The 22,317-nt window shown below is 49.8% G+C and overlaps 1 protein-coding gene across 7 annotated transcripts in view; it reads right to left on the bottom strand.

Moving 5' to 3' along the window:
- Nucleotides 1-879: 879 nt before the first annotated feature.
- The window catches only part of EXOC6B (exocyst complex component 6B), a 329,120-nt gene continuing 307,682 nt past the window's right edge, over nt 880-22,317 (bottom strand). For 5 of the 7 annotated variants that reach the window (XM_074904236.1, XM_074904233.1, XM_074904232.1 and 2 more), the window contains 2 exons: nt 13,198-13,310; nt 880-6,597 (listed from right to left, as the gene is read on the bottom strand). In XM_074904236.1, the coding sequence (XP_074760337.1) occupies nt 6,471-6,597; nt 13,198-13,310 (240 nt within the window). In that variant the 3' untranslated portion in view covers nt 880-6,470. Of the gene's footprint in view, nt 6,598-10,514; nt 10,527-13,197; nt 13,311-22,317 lie in introns of all 7 variants that reach the window. The other 2 variants (XM_074904237.1, XM_074904234.1) reach the window with 1 other exon arrangement.

Consider the following 22,317-nt stretch of genomic DNA (forward strand, 5'->3'; position numbering starts at 1 on the left):
ACTGAACCACATCGTCTGCCCGAGCCCTTCCACCAAACCTCCTCATGGCCCCTACCAGGGAGGCAGGACCCCCAAGTCCCCCCCAGCCTGGCACGCTCTGCATCACCCGGGCCCATGGAGATGCCCCAGTGCTGCGCCTCTGTTTAGGATGACATGCTGAGATAGCCCAGTCAGCCCATTTTTAATTAGCGTGTATCATGTTGATTTTATAACATTTTAATTTCTTAATCAACGTGCCGTGTGGTACCAAGTCAAACATCTTACAGAAACCAGAGTCTACTGCACATTGAGTGCCAGGCCTGGGAGGTGTTTGGGGAACGTAATATCCTAACGCAGTTAGGGCCAGAAAAAAACCCAAAACCAACATGCTAATATAATCACCAAACTACAAAGGATGATAAATACCATGAAAGAAAATACGCAATGTGAGCGGGCAAAAAGATTTCCCACAGAAAGCTAACGCACCCCTCCACTCTGCCCTCCAAAACCTTAATTCCTGCTCAGAATTACCTTCCCCAGATGCAAACCTAGATGAAATCGATGAGAGCAAGGCGGCTACTTCTTCAGCTCCAGGCTTGGGTTTAATCACGCTTGTTTATGGTAGAAACCAATTAAAATAGCCACCGAATTAGGCAAAACTTGGCTTTAGCTCGCAGCACGGCGATGCAACACGGGGTGCGGGAGCCAGCGCTCGTTAAGGGGTTGTTTCCCCCACAAGACCATCTATAAAACTGAGTGTTTCAGCAGCAAATTTTTGCTGGTTGTATAAAAGAGATGGTGAATTTTGTCTTTTATGGGATTTAGGGTTTTTCTCCGGCGAGGTGGAAGGCAAAGGCGGCGCCTTCGCAGCGATGCACACAGCCACGGCGAGCACAGGCACTTATTTAAACAGTTATATGCTGTATTGTTTAATAGAAGTTACAATAGGATAAATGTACAGTCCAAATCAACATGCTAATTTCTAACGCAATTTAACCTGTAAACCATGCAGTCCATTTTTTAATCAGTCCATCTCTTTTTTTTTTTCTCTTTTAATCAGTAGCTCTGCTAGTGAGTTTTAAGGAAAAAAAAAAAAAACCCAAACAAAAAAGTTTCCCTTTAAAGTTAAACCTAATTTGCTAATTTTTCCCCTTATTGTGCAACGACTTGTGCAAAAAAAGCTGTTTTCACCACATTAGTTTACAAAATCACGTCCTTCCCTCCCCCCGGAAAAAAAATGAGAAAAGGCAACACAAGCAGCCAGTGGATAGGGAGGGATGGGGATGAGGGTGTGGGTGTGTTTTCATGTCAAAATAAATCCAGAGGGATGAGGCAAGGCAGAAAGCAACTCGGGCCAGGCTGGATTCCAGAATCCGGCCCGACCCTGTTGCCAGTGGAGGTTCTGGGGTGCTGCCCCCCGAGCTGGAGGAGCTGCAGGTGGGATGGATGCTGGCTCTGGCCAAAGCTGCCCCCAGCCCGGCCCTGGGGGCAAGGGAGGGGCTCGAGACCAGAGCAGCAGCTTCAGGGATGAAGCAAATCAACCGGTCCCCAGGTCACAGCCTGAGCCCCCCCCTCCATCTGCTGTTTTTGGGGTGAATCCCGCCCAGAGCACGGTGTATTTGGGTCGCTTCCCTCAAACGCACAACGTTCCCAGTTGACAGCAGAGAAGGGCCCATCTTGAAATCATTTGCCATGCGATTTAGTTGGGATTTATTCAGGAGTTGTGCTCCCTCCCTCGTGATAAACACACGAGTCGTGCTGCTGGGGCAGGGGGGGGGCACACGGGGTCTCTGGGCACCAAAAGAAATGGGGCACAGAGACCCCAACAGCCCCACGGCATCCAGGGGTGGGCCACGCATCCAGCCAGGGCGTGGGAGGGTGGTTCGATGCTCCAAACCACTTGATGATTGAAAAAAAGCCCCAAACCCACCCCAGAATTAAAGAGAAAAAACCAAACCGAGGTGCGGCGGAGAGGTAGGAAACAACCAAGGGCCAAGATTTCTCTGCCCGGGGTTTGAAGGCTGGTTTGAAGGGATGCTGGAGGCACAGGGACCACAAACCTCCCTCATCTCCCACTTCCCAGCATTGCTACCTCGGGGGAGGGGGGAAAAGATTTTCCCCTAAAACCAGCATCAGCCCAGGAGGTGCCGACAGCAGCCGATGCCACCGCAGTGCCACGCGGCTCCATCTCCGTTTTCCACGCTGTCCCCCAGAATCTTGCAAAGTTTGGGGCCAGCCTGCAAGCGCCCACGCCTTCTGCCCAAACATCCGTTTTCGTAGCAGCACAAAAGCAGCCAATATTTAAGAAAGCAAAAAAAAAAAACCCCCAAACAGCCCCTCGAACAAAGCATCAGCCAGATTCTCAGCTTCTCCTCCCTCCCCTCCCCTGTCCCCCCCACCTACCCCTGCATCAGAGCCTGGAGTTGTGGTTGGATGTAGAACAAAGTGCAAAATTGCTGAGAGCATCTGACTTGAACTTCAGCCCTAGGAATAATAATAAAAAAAAAAGAAAATGCCAAAAAAACATCTCCTCTCCTCTCTCACACACATGCACACACGCTGATGCTGAACAGAGGCCATCCCCCTCATGTATAGGTGTGGTTTGGGCTGCAAGTTAGCACTTTAGAGACCTTATTTAAAATTATTCTGCACAACCCCGGAAGATTATAAAGATAAGATGTGCAGATGCTTCTCAGGAAGCCAAACGTCTGGGTTTTGGGGTTTTTTTTGTGTGTCTTTTTTTTTTTTTTTTCCCCCCCCACTGATGCTGAAATATGTTTGCTGGGTCAGGGAAAAGGTAGGGGATAAGCCAGTCTTTTCTTTAAAAAAAACCCCAAAACCCTAAGGATGGTTCAATGTATGTACATGGAGGTGTTAATAGCAGCATTATTTGTTTTGGGGGTTGCAAATCTTTGATTACAGCAGCTAATTTCCCCCCCGCCCCCCCCATTATAAATTTATAGCAACATCCTTTCCCTCATAAGCAATACCATCCGTATCGGAGGATACCAATCGTTAGTAAGAGATTTAGAGGGGATTTTAAATGTCTTCCAGGGCTTTTTAAGCAATCTGTTTAAAAGATTAATTTTATTTTGAAGGGATAGAACTGCATCTCTCAGAACAAAAAGTTAATTAGGACCAGAGCACCAAAATGCCATTTTTCATCCCGGTCTGTGACTTGCGGTTAGGTGCTTGACCTCCCGAAATCAGAAACTCGCTGAATCTCTCTCCCTTGGCCGATTTTGACTTTCCCAGCAGCAAGTCCTGAGCGCCAGAAGCTGGTTTGCAGGATCCCAATCCCAGCCTCTCCGAGCAGAGCTCAGAGGAGCAGGAAATCCAGCCCAGGCAGGCACGGCCATGCCGTGCTGCTCCTCTTTTAACTAAAGCTCGTGGAGACGGGACAGAGAGCCCAGTTGTGCGACGGGGAAGGCTGGGAGCTGCCTGGAGCGTCCGAAGCGAGGTCTTGCCCTGAAATCCAGCTGCTTTGTTGGTTTTTTTTTTGTTTTTTTTTTTTTGTGGGTCTACCTTGTGCAATGCAATATAGGGGTCACTCCTTGGGGAAAAAAAGTGAAGTTTCAAGGTGGCGTTGGGATCTGGATGATGTTTTCAGCCCCTTCCCCATGTCTCGGGGACCGGAGGCGATGCTGCCCGGCGGTGCTGCCCGGCGGTGCCTGCTCCTTCCTTCATCCTGTACCTACCATGGAGGGGAGGAAAATCTGCAAAAGCAAAGCACGGTCTCACCTGGCAGCAATGCCAGACGCTGACAAAAGCAATTAGAAATTGTGTTTGACAGTCTATCCTCCCACTAATAAAACCTGGAAATGCCAGAGTGCCTTATTTGTCATGCTTGCTGATGCTCAGTGATGCCACTGCCAGCATCCGTAGCAGCTTGATTCTGAAGGATTTTAAAGTGCTTGGTACTATTTAACGGCCCTTATCTGAAGTGCCCTGTGGACTGAAGCTTCCCCTGTTACTGTCACCATAGCTGGGTTTTCCGTTTTGATCTCCAACCTCTGGGTAGGAGCTCAGGTCTGACGCTTGAACCAGCCGATCCCATCAGCTTTTGCCCCCTCCTTTGCACTCTCGTCCCCATGTCAGCACTGCTGAGGGATGGGGAGGAGAAATTAATTTTCCTTGTGGTCCTGTGGCTCGTGGGACACGTCTTGGCTGGAGGGCTGAGGGCTCTCCCAACGCTGCCAGGGCCATACGGACCGCTCTGCTCCCTTCCCCAGCAATCTGGCAAGGAGGAGTTTCCTATCGAAGTCCGACAAGCCGGGCAATCTTTCCTTCTTGGTTGTGCAGGATTTGGGATGCCAAGATCGAGCTGGGGATCCCCTGGGGCTCACAGGGGCCAGGCTGGTTCATGCTCAGGTCCAGCATTTTGGAGAGCAGAAAAGAGGTTGCCAGTGGGGCAAGGACTGAGTTCATTTTCACCGGTCGCTCTGACAGCCTTTGCTTGGTCGTATATAGATGATCCGTTTCTGGCCACACTAACACCAACTTTCATTCAGCCGCTTCTTTTTTATCTCCATCCTTCTTACAAGTACTTCAAAGAGGAGTTAAGAAGAAATTAACCTCTGATCCCCTGCCAAAAGCAATGAACCGTAAGACCAGGTTTGGTTCTTCCCTCTTAATGGAAATAATCCACTGGTCCTCGTGGCTGGAGACTGCTGGGACAGGACAACAGTCCCAGAGTGACATTGCTGACAACATGCCTAATTACTTTCAGGGTTAAGTAACACGTACCCTTATTGAGAATTAAAAAAAAAAAAAAAAAAAAAAGTATTGCTGAGGAACAAGGAGGGAAGATAAAGCACCATCCCCTTGGTGTATCCAGAGCTTGAGTGTCAGAAGAGCTCCCCAGGCAAGAAACACTGAGCAAAAAGTGCACGTGGTCGGAGAGCAAAGGGACCGAAAGCACCACGGAAGTGCTGCTGCCCTTCTGCAAATACCACATGGCAACGATCAAACACGTCCTGCCCGCTCCGTAGCTTCGGGAGCCTGCGCCGAGGGCGGGGAAGGAGGGGACCCCTCCTCCTCTTCCAGAAGTGGTTTGAGGGCTGAGCACCCGCCGCCTTCACACGAGGGTGGGAAACGGGCAGGGCTCGTGCCCGTGCTCCAGCAGCACTGCCAGGGCTGTTACATCCACGGGGAAGATTTTAATTCCCTTTAAACATCAGGGTTTGGGTGGTGAGGGAACTGGCTGGGTAAGCTTTCACCTGCAGTAATCAGAGTCAAAATGATAACGAGGAGATAAGGGTGAAAGTCCCTTCTCTCTGTCACCTGAACCCTGGATGCAAGTCCTGCTGGGAGCGTTACCATCCTCTGTCTTGACCGGAGCGGAGGATGTTTGGGCACCTCCGGAGCAGAGAGGGGAATTTTGTCCGTAGGCACTTCTGAGCCGGGGGGGAGATGCTGCTCCGCGGGGCCTCTCCCGCTGCTCCGCTTCGGGCACCTGCAGGAGGTTCCTCCTCATCGTCCCGGCCAGCGGCGCGTTGGCGGAGCCGCTCCTCGAGCCAGGGCGCTCGCAGGAAGTGGAGGGGCTTCACCCCATTGCACCGTATCAGGAGGAGAGGGAAAACGGGACACAGCATGGAAAAGAGATGCGAGGAGAGAAAAAAAAAAAACCAACCCTGAAGGGTGCCCTGGACAACGTGAGAGCCCAGACTGCACCATCCCTGCTGAGCATCCTTCCTCTCCCGCTACCCAACCGTGCTGGGTGGGAGCAGGAGCATCCCAGCACCAGACTGGTAGGGCAGAACACCCTGCCAGGGCACCTCCTGGCTCTCCCTTTCCAAATCTAATGAACGAGGCAGCTCTCAAAGCCCTTCTACATGTCCGAAAGACACCGGCCGGTCCTAGAGGTGGAGCTCGGGGGGTGGCTCTGCCGACGACAGACGCGCAGGAAAGGGCTGCAGCTCCAGCGAAGGCGGAGCCCTTCCAGGAAAAAGAGGAGAAAAATTGGGAAATCAGCTTGCCTCTTTTCCTACCTAAATCCAGTATCCAAGTTGGTAAGACACGTGTTGGTTGACACATTTCTAAATGTGTGCTCCTTTTACCGGAGCCCATGAGAAGAACCTGAAACCACGACTCCTCCCTGTATGTTTTGTTTTCATTTGTTCTGCAACTGAATAAGTTAACAAAAGGACGTCAGAGCGATTCTCTCAATTTGGCTTATTAAAAAAAACAAAAAAAACAACAAAAAAAAAAGAAAATAGTCTGGGTGTGAACCTTCTCTCTCAGGCTTCAGGATTTACCGTCACTTTATAAACTCCTGAAAATAGGAGTTTATAACAGGCGACTCCTGACACCACCTTCACAAGAAGTGCTGCCTATCTTCCCCGGGATTGTTTAACAAGGACCATTTTGTCATCGGGGGTAGGTTTCGTGAATACTATACAGGTGAATAAAAAAATACATATATTCTCTTTGAACAAGAATCCCAAGTCCGGGCATGTGGAAGGCTGCGGTGCAGGAGGTCCCCCAGTCCCTCAGGAGTGATGGCTGTTGATCAGGCTGCGGAGCTGCTTGGCCACGGTGTCTATCAGCTTCTGCTTGTCCCTCTCGTTTTTCCGAAACTGGGCAAAAACGTTGTTTTTTCTGCTCGTGTCTCTCATCCTGCGCAGAGCAGAAAGAGGTTATGGCACAGGCATCGCCGCTCAACGCTGCACCCAAGCCCCAAGAAGGAACCGCGTGTGAAGTGCCCGTGTTCAGGCTCTGACAGAGGAGGCGACTCAATCTAAAGGTTCCACCCCCATTTTTATCACGTGTTTGTGTCCAGATGGGCAGAGCAAGCATTATACAGTTTGCATTTTTGCTTTAAACCCCGCAGACCCCAATCAATGCCACCGTAGGGCCTGGCTCCAATGCCAAAATGCACAAAACCTTAAAGCCTCTTGTTCTCCCCTTCCAAACAGCTTTTGCTACGTTCCCATGTCGCCTTCTGAAGTGGAAAATGACCACGCTGTAGCGTTAGGAGGAAATTAAAAAATTAAAATCCAATCCACAGCATTAAGGCTTCTTATTGGAAACGGTGCATTGCATGCGGCCAAGAGATGCAGCTTTCGTGGCAGCCAGGATGGTTTAGAGTTGTGAATTTCAAATATTCTATTATATCATTTATATTAAAGGAAGGAATCCAGCACTGGTTCCCTCAATTTAAAAACCTTGAGAATTGTCATTTTTTTAAAAATTACATTTAAAAGTCTTGAGAATGGTGATCTTTAAAAATTACATTTAAAAACCTTGAGAATGGTGATCTTTAAAAATTACATTTAAAAACCTGGAGAATTGTAGTTTTTTTAAATTACATTTAAAAGTCTTGAGAACTGTAATCTTTAAAAATCACATTTAAAAACGTGGAGAACTGTAGTTTTTTAAAATTACATTTAAGTCTTGAGAATTGTAATCTTTAAAAATCACATTTAAAAGTCTTGAGAATCGTAATCTTTAAAAATCACATTTAAAACCCTTGAGAACTGTAGTTTTTAAAAATCACATTTAAAAATCTTGAGAATCGTAATCTTTAAAAATTACATTTCAAAATCTTGAGAATTGTAATTCTTTTAAATTACATTTTAAAACCTTGAGAATTGTAATCTTTTAAAAATTACATCTAAAAACCTCGAGAATTGTAGTTTTTAAAAATTACATTTAAAAATCTTGAGAATTGTAACTTTAAAAAATTACATTTGATACATGAAATAGAACTTTGGTCTCCACAAGGTTTCCAAAAAAGCCAGAGAGAAGAAGAGCAGGTGGTGGGATGGGACCTGAAGGCGAAGCTGGTGCAGCTCCATCTCCCTCCCCATGCAAAGCTGGGGGGTCATGCATTCACATATGATTTTTTTTTTTTTTTTTTTTTTGCAAGGGGCAGGTCTCGTTGCATGGTCCAAGCGTGAGCTTTACGCAGGCAGGGCATGTGCTGGGAAAGGAAAACACCTCAGAAGGGTCAAGCCTCCAACAGATCCTGGAGGTATCAGCCTCAACATCCAACCCGCTGGGCCTCAGCCGGCACCGCTTTTGGAATACCACAATTTGTAAATGATTTTCTCGGTAAATCAGATCTGGCAGAGGCTGATGGCTTTGGATGAGTCACATAAGCCTGTGTTTTCAGCTTCGGGGACCTAAATGAAGCATTAAAGTGGCTGGGACAGAGCGCTGAGACCCTGGGAACCTGGAACTTAATCAAACCAGGGGGGTTTTGAGTGAACCGAGCACAAATCAAACCTCTTGAAACTTATTTAACTGATTAAAAAAAAAAAAAAAATCTAAGATTTTTCATGCTTCAGTCTTCCTAAAAAGAGCCAAAGGGAATCTGAAATGTTCCCAAAAACATCCAGCTTGGAACTGGAAACAAGGATAACAACTTTATCCCAAAGGCTAATTTGCTAAAGTTATAAGTGCCCAAAGACACAGGATTACAATCGAGCTGCTTTCCCAACAGTAACAAGATAGCTTGGAGGGCTTTTATTCAGCAAAATAAGTATTATTTTTTTCCTTTCTCTGGTTTGTTTTTTTTTTTTTTTTAACCAAAGCAGGTCGCCAGCTGCTCCGCCACGAGAAGCAGGGAGCGATGGTACCGCCGGGGAGCGGGTTTGAGTCACGAGGGTTAGAGGCGTCGCGGTATCGTGAGTTTCGGAAATAACCAGCCTCCTGCAGGACCCAGAGGATCTCAAAGCATTTCACCAGGAGGGCTGAGAGCTCTGTTTTCTATTTCCTAGGCTACGTGGGGACATCAGAGGTGCTGAAAATAAACCTGTACCTTCAGAAACCTCCGCCCAGTGCTGTACCCATCACTCTCCATCACTGCCTGCTGCACCTACCCCCGGGGAACACGTGGGGAATTTACAGCAGAGCATCCTTTGCCCTTCTCATCCTGGGCATCCTCGGAGCCATCTCAGTCTTGTGGGACCTGTTCAGGTCCATGAAATGCTTCTGCATGTTGCATGCAAGAAAACTTTTGCTTGTGTTGGAACAATTAGAAAGGAGTTACCTGGATAAAACTACTGGATCAGGATGAAAAAGCGGTCAGAGCACTGATCCCACAACAAACCCACGTAGGTGGATCTGTTGAGCTGGGGACAAGTGTCTGGGAGGGATGGGAGCTGCTGGTATCCCCAGGTATCACGTGAAGGTAGAGGCACTAAGCTGTTAAGTATTATTAATTCATTAAGTTGCCTAAAGGACACAAAATCCTGCCGAATTTGGGTTGTGCTGTGCCAGGGAGCGGGCAGCCTCGGGAGCAGCTGCATCCTTGGGAGAGGCTGAGCTTGCTGAGGCTGGGAGGAGACCACACCAGCCCCGGTCCTGCCGTCACAGCCCTGCAGACAAACACCGAGCCAACGTGATGTGCTCGGTGGCAAAATCATTCAGAAATGCCAGCCTGCTGGTTTTTTTTTTTGTTTGTTTTTTTTTTTTCCCCAGCATTTAGCTATAGGAAGCACCCAGTCCCTGATCAAGCAGTGCATCCAGACACCAACAATATCAGCTTTGAAAGAGGGAGGCAATGCTTTCAAGCAGCTAAGCAGCTCTTTGGAGGATTGAAAATTTTATTTCTTTAAGTGTATGCCTGCAGAGCCCTGGGCCAACCCAGCACAGTTTTGTAACGTGGTTCCTGGGCGTTAGCGCAAGAATTGAAAGTAAGAAGAAGGGAAAAAGAGAGCTCAGCGCTGTCCCCACCCCTGTCAACAAACACCACCTTCAATAGAGCCAAGCTTTGTTTAAATTAATCTATAAGAAAAAAAAAGCAACAGAGTAAAAGCTCCTCTTTTAGCTCTAATTAGTGCATTTGAGACGATAAAGTTACCGGAGGGAACCGTTTCAAAGACAGCTTGCATTTAGATCATTTAGTGCTCCATTTAAATCAAACAATAAAGTCACTGCAAGGTGAGGGTAAAAGCCCAAGCAAGCAGCATACTTACACTCGTGATATCCTATGAGAGATGTGTGATTAGGAAAAGAGATAATGATGAAAACAGGTTACCAAACGAACCAGCGGATCAGAATTTCACGTCGCCTTGTCGGCAAAGCTCGGCTGCCTACAGAGAGGGTTGGGGAGGTGGGCTTGGGGTGTGCCTGAAGCTGCAGCCAGGTCGGTGCAGAGTCTCAGGGGGAGCTGGAGCTGGTGGATGATGCACAGAGACCCCCCCAAAGGGCCTGAAGCCCGAGCGGGGAGAGGGCAGAGCCCGCCGGAGCACGCAGGCGATGCCACGCCGTGAGGATGTGGGAGCTGCAAGTGCCAACCCTGGGACTCCACGGGAGCTGCCTCAGGAAAGCAAGCTGGGTATGTGAAGATTGCCCTTCAGATGAGATCCCTTGCAGGGAGAAGGCTGGCAAGCCGAGGTGGGGTTTGTGGGTTTTTACAGAATCCCAGAACCATTCGGGTTGGAAAAGCCCCTCGGGATCACCGAGTCCAACCCTCAGCCCGACTCTGCAAAGTTCTCCCCTACCCCACATCCCCCACAGCTCATCCCAACGGCCCTGAAACCCCCCCAGGGATGGGGACTCCCCCCTCCCTGGGCAGCCTCTTCCACTCTCGGACCACTCTTGCTGGGAAACATTTTCTCCTCCTGCCCAGCCTGAGCCTCCCCTGGGGCAGTTTCCAGCCGTTCCCTCTTGTCCTGTCCCTGATCCCCTGGGAGCAGAGCCCAGCCCCAGCCTCTCTGCAATGTCCTGTCAGGAGCTGCAGAGAGGGATGAGGGCTCCCCTCAGCCTCCTCCTCCTCACACTGAACACTCCCAGCTCCTGCCCTGCCTCCTCACAGGATTGATTCTCCAGCCCTTCCCCAGCCTCGTTGCCCTCCTCTGCCCTCGCTCCAGCCCCTCCAGATCTCTCTGGGATCGAGGTGCCCAAACCTGGACACAACCTCCAGGTGTGGCCTCCCCAGTGCCGAGCACAGGGACTGTCACCTCCCTGTCCCTGCTGGCCACACTAGTGCTGACACCAGCCAGGAGGCCGTTGGCTTTCTTGCCCACCCGGGCACCTGCTGGCTCCTGCTCAGCTGCTGGTCAGTGAGAACCCCCAGACCCTTCTCTCCCAGACAGCTCCAGCCACCCCTCCCCGAGCCCGTAGCCACGCAGGGGGTTGTGGTGGCCCAAGGGCAGGACCTGACACTCACCCTTGTTGCAGCTCATCCCGCTGACGTTGGCCACCGATCCAACCTATCCAAGTAATACCAGCACTGAGCACGGACACTGCACACTCGATACTACCTGGGGAAAATGGCCAGGAGCATGGAGCTACCCTCCTGCTGTCCCACTTCTTCCCAGCAAGTGCCACGGATCCCAGCTGACTGCCTGCTCCCAATTCCCTGGCTTTTCCAGCTGTTTCACGTCCAAGCTCTCAGATTTTTGGTAACTCTTTATTTTACTCATAGCTCTGAATATACCACACGCTTTAGCATCATGGATGTCAGGTTGTGAATACGTTGCGAATAACACGGCATATTACACAACGCATATAAATACATATATAAAACCGGTGCTATAAGGTATAAAAGTGCTTTACACACAGCAACTACCTACATTGAGTCCCTGTGTACCATATTGCTAACCCTCAGATGTCAGGAGTTGCTGTGAAATTAGCTGTTCTCCTCTGCAGGAGAGGAAAACAGGGCTGCTACGTGCACCACAGATAATAGAGATGCAACTCAAAGCTCAGAAGCACACCAAGGTTGCTCTTCTAAAAGTGTAGGCCCGACTCTAAACTAGTCACCTCCTTCTCTGCAAGCAACGAAGAAAGAGAGGTACTCCAAAAAACCAACTCAAACTCCTCCTCAGGGTCTAATTTCACAGAAACCAAATCTAACTGCAACTCACTTATCCTGCCCACTCCTCCACACAAGACATAGCAAAAGAGTGGCCATGGCAAGAGCTTCTTGGGAAATTATTAATTATCATTTTTGGCAGGTTACTTCTCTGTCAGATCAGCTGGAAGACCAGCTGTGAGGTCTGATGGTAGGAGCAGGACTAGGGCTGATCCTCCCAGGGAGAGCCTGGAGGTTTACCAGAGGAAGGGTCATCCAGGGGCAGGATGGGTGACTGGTGGCACTTCTCTCCCACGTGCTAGAGGGCTTACAAGCGAAGCAAATTCAACTCTTTGGGTCTGCACTAAACTCCTGGGCTTTCCCTCCTTGCTGCTGGCTTGTAGGACTGGCACAAGCCTTCTCACTGTGCTTTGGGAGGGATCCCAGAACCCTGCAGAAACCACGCAGCGCTCACCCGGCACGTCCCAGCACAGCTCCAGGGCTGAAGCTGTGCAAAGCACATGAGCTACAGCCTTCACAGAGGCTCAGGTTCATCCTTCCCAAAGAGCACGTCCTTGCTAAGGGCAAGCCCTGGAGCACAGAGCCACCTAAAACACCGTCCCTGGCCTGTAGCTGGGCTCCCAGCACTTGGTCCTCTCCATGGATCCAACAGAGGGGAGAAAGAAGAGGAGAAGGGGGGAAGAGGAGGAGAAGGAGAAGGAGAAGGAGAAGGAGAAGAAGGAGAAGGAGAAGGAGAAGGAGAAGGAGAAGAAGGAGAAGGAGAAGGAGAAGGAGAAGGAGAAGGAGAAGGAGAAGGAGAAGGAGAAGGAGAAGGAGAAGGAGAAGGAGAAGGAGAAGGAGAAGGAGAAGGAGAAGGAGAAGGAGAAGGAGAAGGAGAAGGAGAAGGAGAAGGAGAAGGAGAAGGAGAAGGAGAAGGAGAAGGAGAAGGAGAAGGAGGAGAGGAGTATTTTCAGCGGAAAGGGTCCTAAAATAATCATCTAGTCCAACTGCCTGACCACTTCAGGCCTCACCAAGAGTTAAAACATGGTATTAAGGACATTGTCTAAAAGCCTCTTAAAACACTGACAGGCTTGGGGCAGTTACACATGCCCACAGGTTAGCAAATTTTAAATGATTTTGGGGGCTTGAGATACACCTTTACAATGGAATCCCGTTGCAAGACAAGGAAAACTCTGCTTAAGAGCGAAGCAAAAAGACAGGCTCAGCCAAGTCAGTGCTGTCTGATACCAACTCTGGGACTCAGGTTAGTGGGATAAAAGAGGATTTTTCGGTTTGAGCTGTCACTGTCCACCCAGGGGTGAAATCTTTGCCCACTGGATCACAAGCAGCCTCCTGCTTCCCAGCCTGCTCCATCCAGCCCCACGCGTGATGGATCAGCTGCTGACACACACGTTTGCCCAAAATGAGATGATGGGGGGAGAATTATCCCGGGTGTTGGGACCCGCACTCACTTTTCCAGCAGGATGAGGGCTGTCGTCGGGTTCACACGAAGATACTTGCACGTGGGTTGCCCGTAGTCAGCCAAATACGTCGACCAGTCCCACTGGATGAACAGATCTAAGAGCTGCAGCAAAGAAAAAACAAACAGAAATAAGATTTTTAAAAGCTGGTGAGAGAGCAGGTGGTTTATAGGAAAGCTGGCAAAGATCCTGGGCAGGTGGCGTTAACCACAAAAAATGGTTTGCAGTCTTCATTCATTTATTTAATATCGTTCTGCTAATGCGCAATCGTTAACTCATTCTTATTTAATTATTAATTTATTAATATTGAATGTTAATTTATGTGTATCTATATTAATTTAGCCACGGTGCACTCCTGCTACGTTATCTCTACCTTTGGGGTGAGCTAGAGGTACAGGGGATGTGAGGACTGAGACACCCCCAGAGGTGCCCTGATGCCCTCAGCCACGGCGGGAGGGCACTTTTGGGGTCAAAATCACCCCAAATTTCTTCTGTCCCCAAATAACCCCCCGGCATCCTCTGAAGCACACCACAAGGATTTCTCATCACGCTTGCTCCATCTCAACATCTTCCAAGTGCTCTGTAAGTGCCGGGAGCTCCCCGGGGAGCGGCTGTGGGACCCATCAGGCGCTCAGGGGTTTATCTCAGGTGAGTGAAGCTGCAGGAGGAGATTGAGACTCCCAGGTCTGTTTGTTACAGAAACCACCACTGACCTCAGCAGCGGGGGAAGGAAAAAGGGGGTTAATTCATCCGTCTCTGACGGGCCCTGCTCCAGACCCCCAAAACTTGTAGCTGAAGCCCTTCGGCTCCACAACGGAACCCCACGGCACTCCATCCCTCCCTGCTGATTCAGGTGAGGGATGAGCAAACGACAGCCCAGGTTTCCTAAATGCCCTCTTCCACCTCACCTTTCACATCCTTATTCTCCTTACAACGCGAACAGCAGCTCCCACGTCTTTCTCCCACCCCTCCTCACCCCTGAGAGGACGTCCCTCACCCACCCACGAGAGCACAGCTGAGGATGGATGAGATGCAACCTTCATCTCCATCACTTAAACCAGGTTAATTAAGAGCAGCTGCATTTCCCCCCCACCCCAACCTCCTGCCATGGAGAGCCGCTGTGACCACTCCGCTGCAGGACAGGCTGCCAAGCGCGTGGACGTCTCCATCGCCCACCTCTGCGTGTCTCGGCGCCCACCACTGAAGCCTGGAGAAGAAGGACCATCCCATGCCCAAGCGAGGACCATAGAGGGCTCATTGTCCCCGCGTCTCCATGGTTTTCCTGGAGGCACCAGCACTGTTTAACAACACATCCCGCCCCGCCAAGAAGGGGATTTAGCTCCGCCGAGACCTCACGGTACAAAACAAAAATGTGCAACAAGATTCTTTTTGACTATGTAGGTCAGGGCAAAGAAAACAAGCTGTTGGGAACAATCCCTCAGGCTGGCGGGGGGGACGGATTAGCCGGGACCTAAGAGGGCTTTTCCAGCCCGCGGTCCCGCGCGGCTTTGTACGGCGGGTCCATTGTGTTAACTACAAACCCGAGCTGACCACCATTGGCAGGAGTTTTTTTTCCCAATGGGCACCTTCAAGAGAGAACCTTAAATATGATTTCACAGGCTCTTTTCATAGGGCACAGCGGGGCCAAAACTCTTCTATCGGCTTTGCCAGCTGCTGGGGGGAAGTTGCATGGTTGTACAGGCTAAATTGGATCCCCCCCAATGCACCGAAGTCCTCTTGCTGGTGGCCCTGGGGGGCTGAACGTGTCTCTGGCAAACCACAAACAAAGCAGCATGAGTTACTGTCTTAGAAAGTGCACGGCCAGACCGTCGAGGGGCCAGGTAAGCCGTTCATGGGGGGTGGAAATAAAGCCTCAGGAGAGAGGAACAAAAGAAGAACCAAAATTAAAAAAAAGCGATGATTAGAAGTGAGTTAGGAGAAGATGAAGTAAAAAGCATCAGGAGGTATTAAAAAAATGCAGCAGGGAGGACAGCAGAGGCTCAGAGAACAATGCAGGAGCTCAGAGGATGGGTAAGGAAAGGGTTTGGATAAACCTCCCGTGCATGTCTCCAAGAGTGCAGCCAATCCAGCATGGGGAGCTTTTTAAGCATAAGTTGGACAAACAACCATGTCAGGCAGCTCAACCCTTGTTCTCCAGCCCAGGAGCTTGAGCTAACACTCGCCATTCCCACCAGGGCCAGGTGACGACGGGTTGGGATGGCACACAGCCCTTGGCTCGCTGGCCATCCCCACCCCACAGCTTCGCTTCAGCTCTGCTCCACCTCGGTTCAAATCAGCCGGGCTGAAGAGATGCAGGTCCCCAGCACGAGGCTGCCGGGCCACTGGGCTGGGCTGTGCTGGCGTTGAAGATGCACCGCTACACCTTCCACTGCGCTGGCATCGGCCTCAAGGGATAGTTGGTAAGTTATTTTATGGACCTGTTTTAACATGGACCTGCTGGAGTGGGGCCAGAGGAGGCCACGGAGATGCTCGGGGGGCTGGAGCCCCCCTGTGAGGACAGGCTGGGAGAGTTGGGGGGTTCAGCTGGAGAAGAGAAGGCTCCGGGGAGACCTTAGAGCGGCCCCCCAGGGCTGAAAGGGGCTGCGGGAACGGGGGGAGGGACTCGTCATCAGGGGGAGGGATAGGACGAGGGGGAACGGGGTTAAACTGACAGAGGGGAGATTTAGATCAGATCTGAGGCAGAAATTGTTCCCTGTGAGGGGGGTGAGGCCCTGGCACAGGCTGCCCAGAGAAGCTGTGGCTGCCCCCTCCCTGGAAGGGTTCAAGGCCAGGTTGGACGGGGCTTTGGGCAACCTGGGCTGGTGGAAGGTGCCCCCACAGCAGGGGGGTGGGACTGGATGGGCTTTAAGGTCCCTTCCAAGCCTAACTATGCTGTGATTCTATGATTTTACTGTCATCCATCACACTGTTTGGGTAGCTCCAGCTGTGCGCATCACAAGAGTGCAACAGGTACATTTGAGAGAAACCCCAATGACTGGGGGGTGTTGGTCAAAGTTGGCTGAATATGTGCTGGTGGTGTGCCCAGGGGGCCAAGAAGGCCAACAGCAGCCTGGCTTGTGTCAGAAGTAGTGTGGCCAGCAGGACTAGGGAAGGGATCTTACCCCTGTATTCAGCACTGATGAGGCTACACCTCAAATGCTGGATACAGTTTTGGGCCCCTCACGACAAGAAAGACCTTGAGGTGCTGGAGTGTGGCCAGAGAAGGGCAACGGAGCTGGGGCAGGGTCTGGAGCACAGGTCTGCTGGGGAGCGGCTGGGGGAACTGGGGGGGTTCAGTCTGGAGCAGAGGAGGCTGAGGGGAGACCTCCTGGCCCTCTGCAACTCCCTGCCAGGAGGGGGGAAAAGGGGGGATGAGTCTCTGGAGCCAAGGAGCCAGCGCCAGGCCCCGAGGGAATGGCCTCACATTACACCAGAAGAGGTTTAAGTTGGATATTATGAACAATTTCTTCCCCAAAAGGGTTGTCAGTCACTGGACCAGGCTGCCCAGGGAAGTGGTGGAGTCACCACCCCTGGGGGTATTTAAAAGACGTGTAGATGTGCTGCCTGGCCACATGGTTTAGTGGTGGCCTTGGCAGCATTGGGTTAATGGTTGAACTCCAGGATCTTAAAGGTCTTTTTCAGCCAAAATAATTCTGTGATTCTAAATAAGCCCCATCCTAAATGTGCTCCCACCTCACACTGGACCTTCCCCGAGCACTGGAAGAGCCACCCTCCCCCCGGCCGGCTCCTGACAGTGACAGATAGCCTGTGTATTTTACAACTGTTTGCCCACATCCATCTTGCTGGCGAGGAAGGTCCAAGGAGAGCCGGGGCCAGCACCTTTGGCCCCCGGCTGCCACGTGGTGAAGGGCATCGCTGGTGCTTGCAGGGCTCTGCCGCGGGTCGTGCTCCGTAGGAGAGAGGTCTTGCAGGAGGAAGCCTGACGGCTCAGGGCAAGCTGTCTCAAAACGATTTATCTGTCACATAAATGTGGTTTTATTGGTTTTACTGTTTAAACTTTTCACCTCTGCTGCTAAATCTGAACGACCGAAAAAAAAAAAAGGAAAAACCCGCCTGCGCGGCGGTGCTGGGCTGCGGCGGGCCTGCCGGGGGAGATTCCAAATAAAATATGCAAATACTATTAATTCTTCAAACTAGAGTCTCCTTTTCAAGGCTATAAATCAGACTCGACAGGACATACACCAGGGGGAAAGGAAAAGAGGAGGAGGGGGGGAAAAAAAAAAGAAAAAAAAAAAAGAGGAGCTTTTACCGCGAGTATATGAAAGCGGAATGAGCTCAGCAAGCTGCAGACGTGCTGCGCGCGCAGAGCAGGGCTGAGAACCTGCAGCTTCCTGGGGCACGAGGAGCGTCTGTGCTGCAAGAGCGGGGAGAGGTTCATGTATATATTTATAAAAATGAAGACATGGAAAATGGTTTGAGTGCGCCTCCAAAAGAAAGATACTGACAGAAAATAAAAACCGTTTTTATACACATGTATGAGCTCTTATTGAAATGGTGATTCAAGAGAGGGCAACCCTGGAAAGAATTAAACTGGGAACCAGTTCCCAACCTGCCCCAGGCTCCTTTTGGCAGGGGCCAAGAGGCTCTTTCTCCCCATTTCCCTCAGCTCCACCTCAAAAAACACTTCTCTGTCACTCCCCTTTTGTAATATCACCATCTCAAACTCTTCAAAGCAATTTTTTTTTTGTGAGTTGTTTTTTTTTTTTTTTCAAAGCAAAGGCATGTTTTTACAGCCCTTGCATCAAGTATAGGGAAAGGATGGTTGCAACTTAATTGCAAAGGAAACGGGGACATCGCGATGACTTTGCAAGCCTCTCCCTCCAGATGCAAAGCAAAGCGGGACAGCCTGTTCTGTCTGACACGAGATGACAGTGCTGGATCTGGATAAAATTCTTTTCAGCCAAGCCAGAAATAATGCAATGTGAAGCCAAACTGATTCAAAACACAGTTTGCGAGCTCTGCCGGCGCCCGTGGATGAAGATCGGGGAAAGCACCAGCATTTGCATGCTTGCACCAGCATCACAGCGGGCTCTGCACAAACTTGGGAGGTGATGCATGGTGGCTAGAGATAAAGAAGGTGACAGGAAAGGGAGACCCATGTGTTTTTAAAGCTGAAAATAAACCCACTCAAAAGAGACGTGTCCTGTCTCGGAGCAGGCAGGATGATGTTGCAGGGATAACTCTAAGATAAGGGATCATCCCAGCCTTAAGGCCCTCTCCTCCCCTCCTCAAGCCTAAGAGACGAAGGTCAAGGGTTATTGCAGGACAGATGAAAATCCCTGAGCTCCCCAAATTCATGCAACACCCGCCACTTCTATTTTTATCTTTTCCCTCTTCTGAACTGATGTAGCATCATTCTGAGTATCCAGAAACAGGGATTTGCACCCAAACGCTTTGACCTGCAGCAAACTGCCACTTGAGACGCACCAAATGCTCTGGGCCCACGGACAAGTCCACTGGAAGAGGAGTGTGACCATCCCCTGTCAGCAGAGGGAAGGCCTTCCTGGGACACAACGGCCACGACACGGGGCACGATGTTACATCCACTGGAGCGGGAAGCAAAACTTGTCCAAATCAAAAGTGAACAGCAACTGTCCAAAACTGAAGCTGCTCCAAGACACAAGAGCCGCCTGCAGTCCAGCCAGAAATGGAAACCACATCTTTCCGCTCCCCGGCAAGCAAACTTTTTGCTTTTTTTCAGGCCCTGCCAAAGGGATTTGGTTGCATAAGAGACATGCGCCTCGGTCCCGTTCGAGGCAAAAGAGCTGGCCCCACCTCTGCGCTCATGTTCGTGTCTTCCTTCGTGTCCCAGCCCTTTTGCTTTTTAATATCCTGACTTTGCAGAGCTGAAATCACCCATGAACATCAGTATTTATAAAGAGCCCTCACCAGATGCAGCCTGGCTCAAATGCCTCACGGCTACACAGTAGCTGGATGATAAAAGGAGAAACAACCCCAGCCTGAAGACTAACTTTATTTCAAGGTCTAGGTTTGTTCCTAGACAAGTAAAGGCTCGGCGGGGACTCCCATCACGCTATTCCAGTACTTAAAGGGTGGCTACAAGGAGGTATGAAGGCTCTCTCTTCACAAGGAGCCACATGGAGAAGACAAGGTGTCTCCAAGTTGCACCAGGAAAGGCTTCGTCTCAACGTAAGAAAGAAATTTCTTACAGTGAGAACAATCATTCACTGGAAAAACTTCCCCGAGGATGTGGTAGAGTCCCCATTGCTGGAAGTTTTCAAGAGGCGATGGGACAGGGTGTTGGATCATCTCATCAGGCTTCCTTTCCCATGAAAGGTTGGACCACATGATCTTTCAAGGTCCTTCTAGCTGGGGCAGTCCTATGGTTCTGTGATTCTATCCAAGAAACAAAGAGCCCTTCCCCTCTTATCCACCACAGTATTTACTCCTAGTGAGAAGAGAGAGCATCAAGGTGGCTTAAAAAGGACTTTCCTCTGCCAACAGCATCACAGGATCAGCAGAGATGGTGCAAGGGCTGGTGGGAAACATCCCATTAAAGAACTAAACCTCCCTTTCCATAAAAGCCCAAATATCCTTCCATAAAAGCCCAACTCGATGATCCCAAGGGTCTTTTCCAATCTGAACGATTCTATGATTCTATGAAATTAGGGAATTCTTGTGTCCCTGCATTATTAATTACTTTTTTAGTCCTTTTTCCTCCAAGCACAGGTACAGCGGGAGACAGACTCTTCTCTACTAAGGAGTTGTGCTCAGGGACAACACATTGGAGCTGCAACGTTACTGTCTGACACATCTCCTGCAAAGCACCAAATGCTCTTAAAACCCCCCAAACAAAAAACCCACCATCAGCATGCACACGCACACCCTGAAGGATGAAAAGGGAAAGACAACTCGAGACCATTAGCTGGCAAATATTGCAACCCGTTTCAAAAAATTTAAACACAGTTATCCTGGATTTCTCACATCCAACCAAGCTAAGGGAATTAGAGTGAACTTCTTGTGACTTGAGGAGCCTGGCCTGGGTCTAGGTAGTGCCCACAGCGGGTGCATGAGATCTTCTTTGTGGTTGGTTTTTGGGGGGAGGATCAGATCAGGATGGAGGGGACAGCGATGCCACATGGTTACAGACAGGCTTTCGTGATGAGCTTTCTGTCCCCTGGACGCCAGGGCGTAGACGAGTGCAAATTAAGTTGGGTTTGGTGATTTCCCAGGTGGAAGCAGCACTCCTGCCCTGAAACCTGCTGAGGGTCACATTCATGAGCAACTGCTCTTGCTTTCTGGGGGCAGAGGGAGGGAATATTTTCAGAACCAAGCTGAACCCAGCTTAAAAAAGCTCTCTAATCCCTCCTTATCCTTCTAAACTCTCAGCCTGATGCTCCACTTCCCCAGTCTTTGTTGGGGGCAGCACACAGAATGAACCCGACACCTTCCACAAACCAGCTGTGCTTCAGTTTGCAAGAGATCACACTGTTAGCCTACAAACCTACTGGCATCTTTTCTTTAAAAAGCTCATTTCACCGATTTAACACCCCAGCTCCTTTGATAAAGGAGGCTCAGAGAAGGGCAGCACTCGGGTCCTACCATCGTCCCACCCAAACCACCTGTACGAAGGGACAAGACGCTTCCAGTGAGACCAGAAAACTCCCAAGTAAAACCTGGTCCTGCTGGGTACCTCCACCAGAAACTACCAAATCCAAACCAGTGCCAACTCCCAGTTTACCCACGTCTAAACTCGCTCACGACCCACCCCCAGTTGAGCAGCCCCCACGCCTGGCAGCGGGTGAGTGTTATGGAGCACAAAAGCCCAAAGAGTTTCCAACATCAGCAGCCACAGACAAGTACATTCAAAATAATTTATCTTGGTGAGGTTTCAATTATATCTCATGGGAAAGTCATACTGAAAGAGAAAGAAATACTCTAACCCATGGGGAGACACGGGTTTGGACAATAGCACTGCTAAGAAGAAAAGGCACCAGGAATTGGAACACGATGTTTGTTCGTTTACTTGTGAAAGATGCGGAGGGTAAAATCGTGGCCGAAGTAAAAGCAGAAGCAGATTTGTCACCAGTTTGACTGGAAAATATTTGCTCTACGTATCGATCGTGCTTTGCACAAGGGGGTGGAGAGCACCCACCGTAACCTGACGTTGTACAAACCAAGGGATCGAGACACATGGAGTGCAGGGAAGGTTAATCTTATCTTAGGTGCTTACCAGACCTGTCTGCAAGAGAGAGATGGGCTTCTAGGAGGTACTGTAGGGCACAGAGTGCCCTCCACCTGCCTGGACCTCTCTGTAAGGCACAACAACTCCGTGTTCAAGTGACCCCTCCAGGTCTCCTGGGCAGATGGCCCACCTGGGGCTGTCCTTCCTCTGAAACGCTCATGCTGGAGGGAGGAGAACTGATACAAAGTTCCTCATTTCACATTTTAACTGGACTGATTTTGCAAGTTAAGGCAGCAATTTTATCTTTCCTTTCCTTTTTCTTTACTTTTTTTTTTTTTTTTCCTCTGTTTACTTATGTCTGCAAAAGTAAAAAAGTTCCTGGAAAAAACCACGAGAAGAATCTGGAAGGATTTATGGCAGATGAGACAATATGTAACAGAGAAAGGTTTGAGACCAACAAAGCCCTAATCTGTCCAGTCTGGATTATTGTCAGATTCATATTATTGCCTGTTTATAGGTTTTTGTATTTCTTACACCAGATTTCCAGGGGAACGTCTCCAGAAAGATTTTTGCCTGAGTTGTGTGCACAGAAAGGTACTTCTGGTTTTCCATCTGCAAATGTTCATCGTTTATCAGGAGGAAAACCTCTGGCTTTCCACCTGCTTTGAAGTAATGCTGTAATTACACAGGCTGACTTTTCTACTGTTTCAGAAGATATTTATTCCAAGGGTCTCGTTAAAAATCTTAACAAACACAATTTTACCCCCCAAAATGTTGTAATTTTTGATTGTAGCTCACTTCCGCACTTACGGCAAAAAAACTCCCCTTTGGGTTAAATCTGGCTTTGAGGAATCCACCTTCTCCTCCCAGCCTGCAACACGAAACCACACGAAGGAGCCACGAAAGGTTGTCGGGCTTCAAGAGAAGTGATGCAAAGCAGCCCA

Source organism: Athene noctua, chromosome 4 (genome assembly GCF_965140245.1).
Source record: "Athene noctua chromosome 4, bAthNoc1.hap1.1, whole genome shotgun sequence".
NCBI classification, from domain to species: Eukaryota; Metazoa; Chordata; class Aves; order Strigiformes; family Strigidae; genus Athene; species Athene noctua.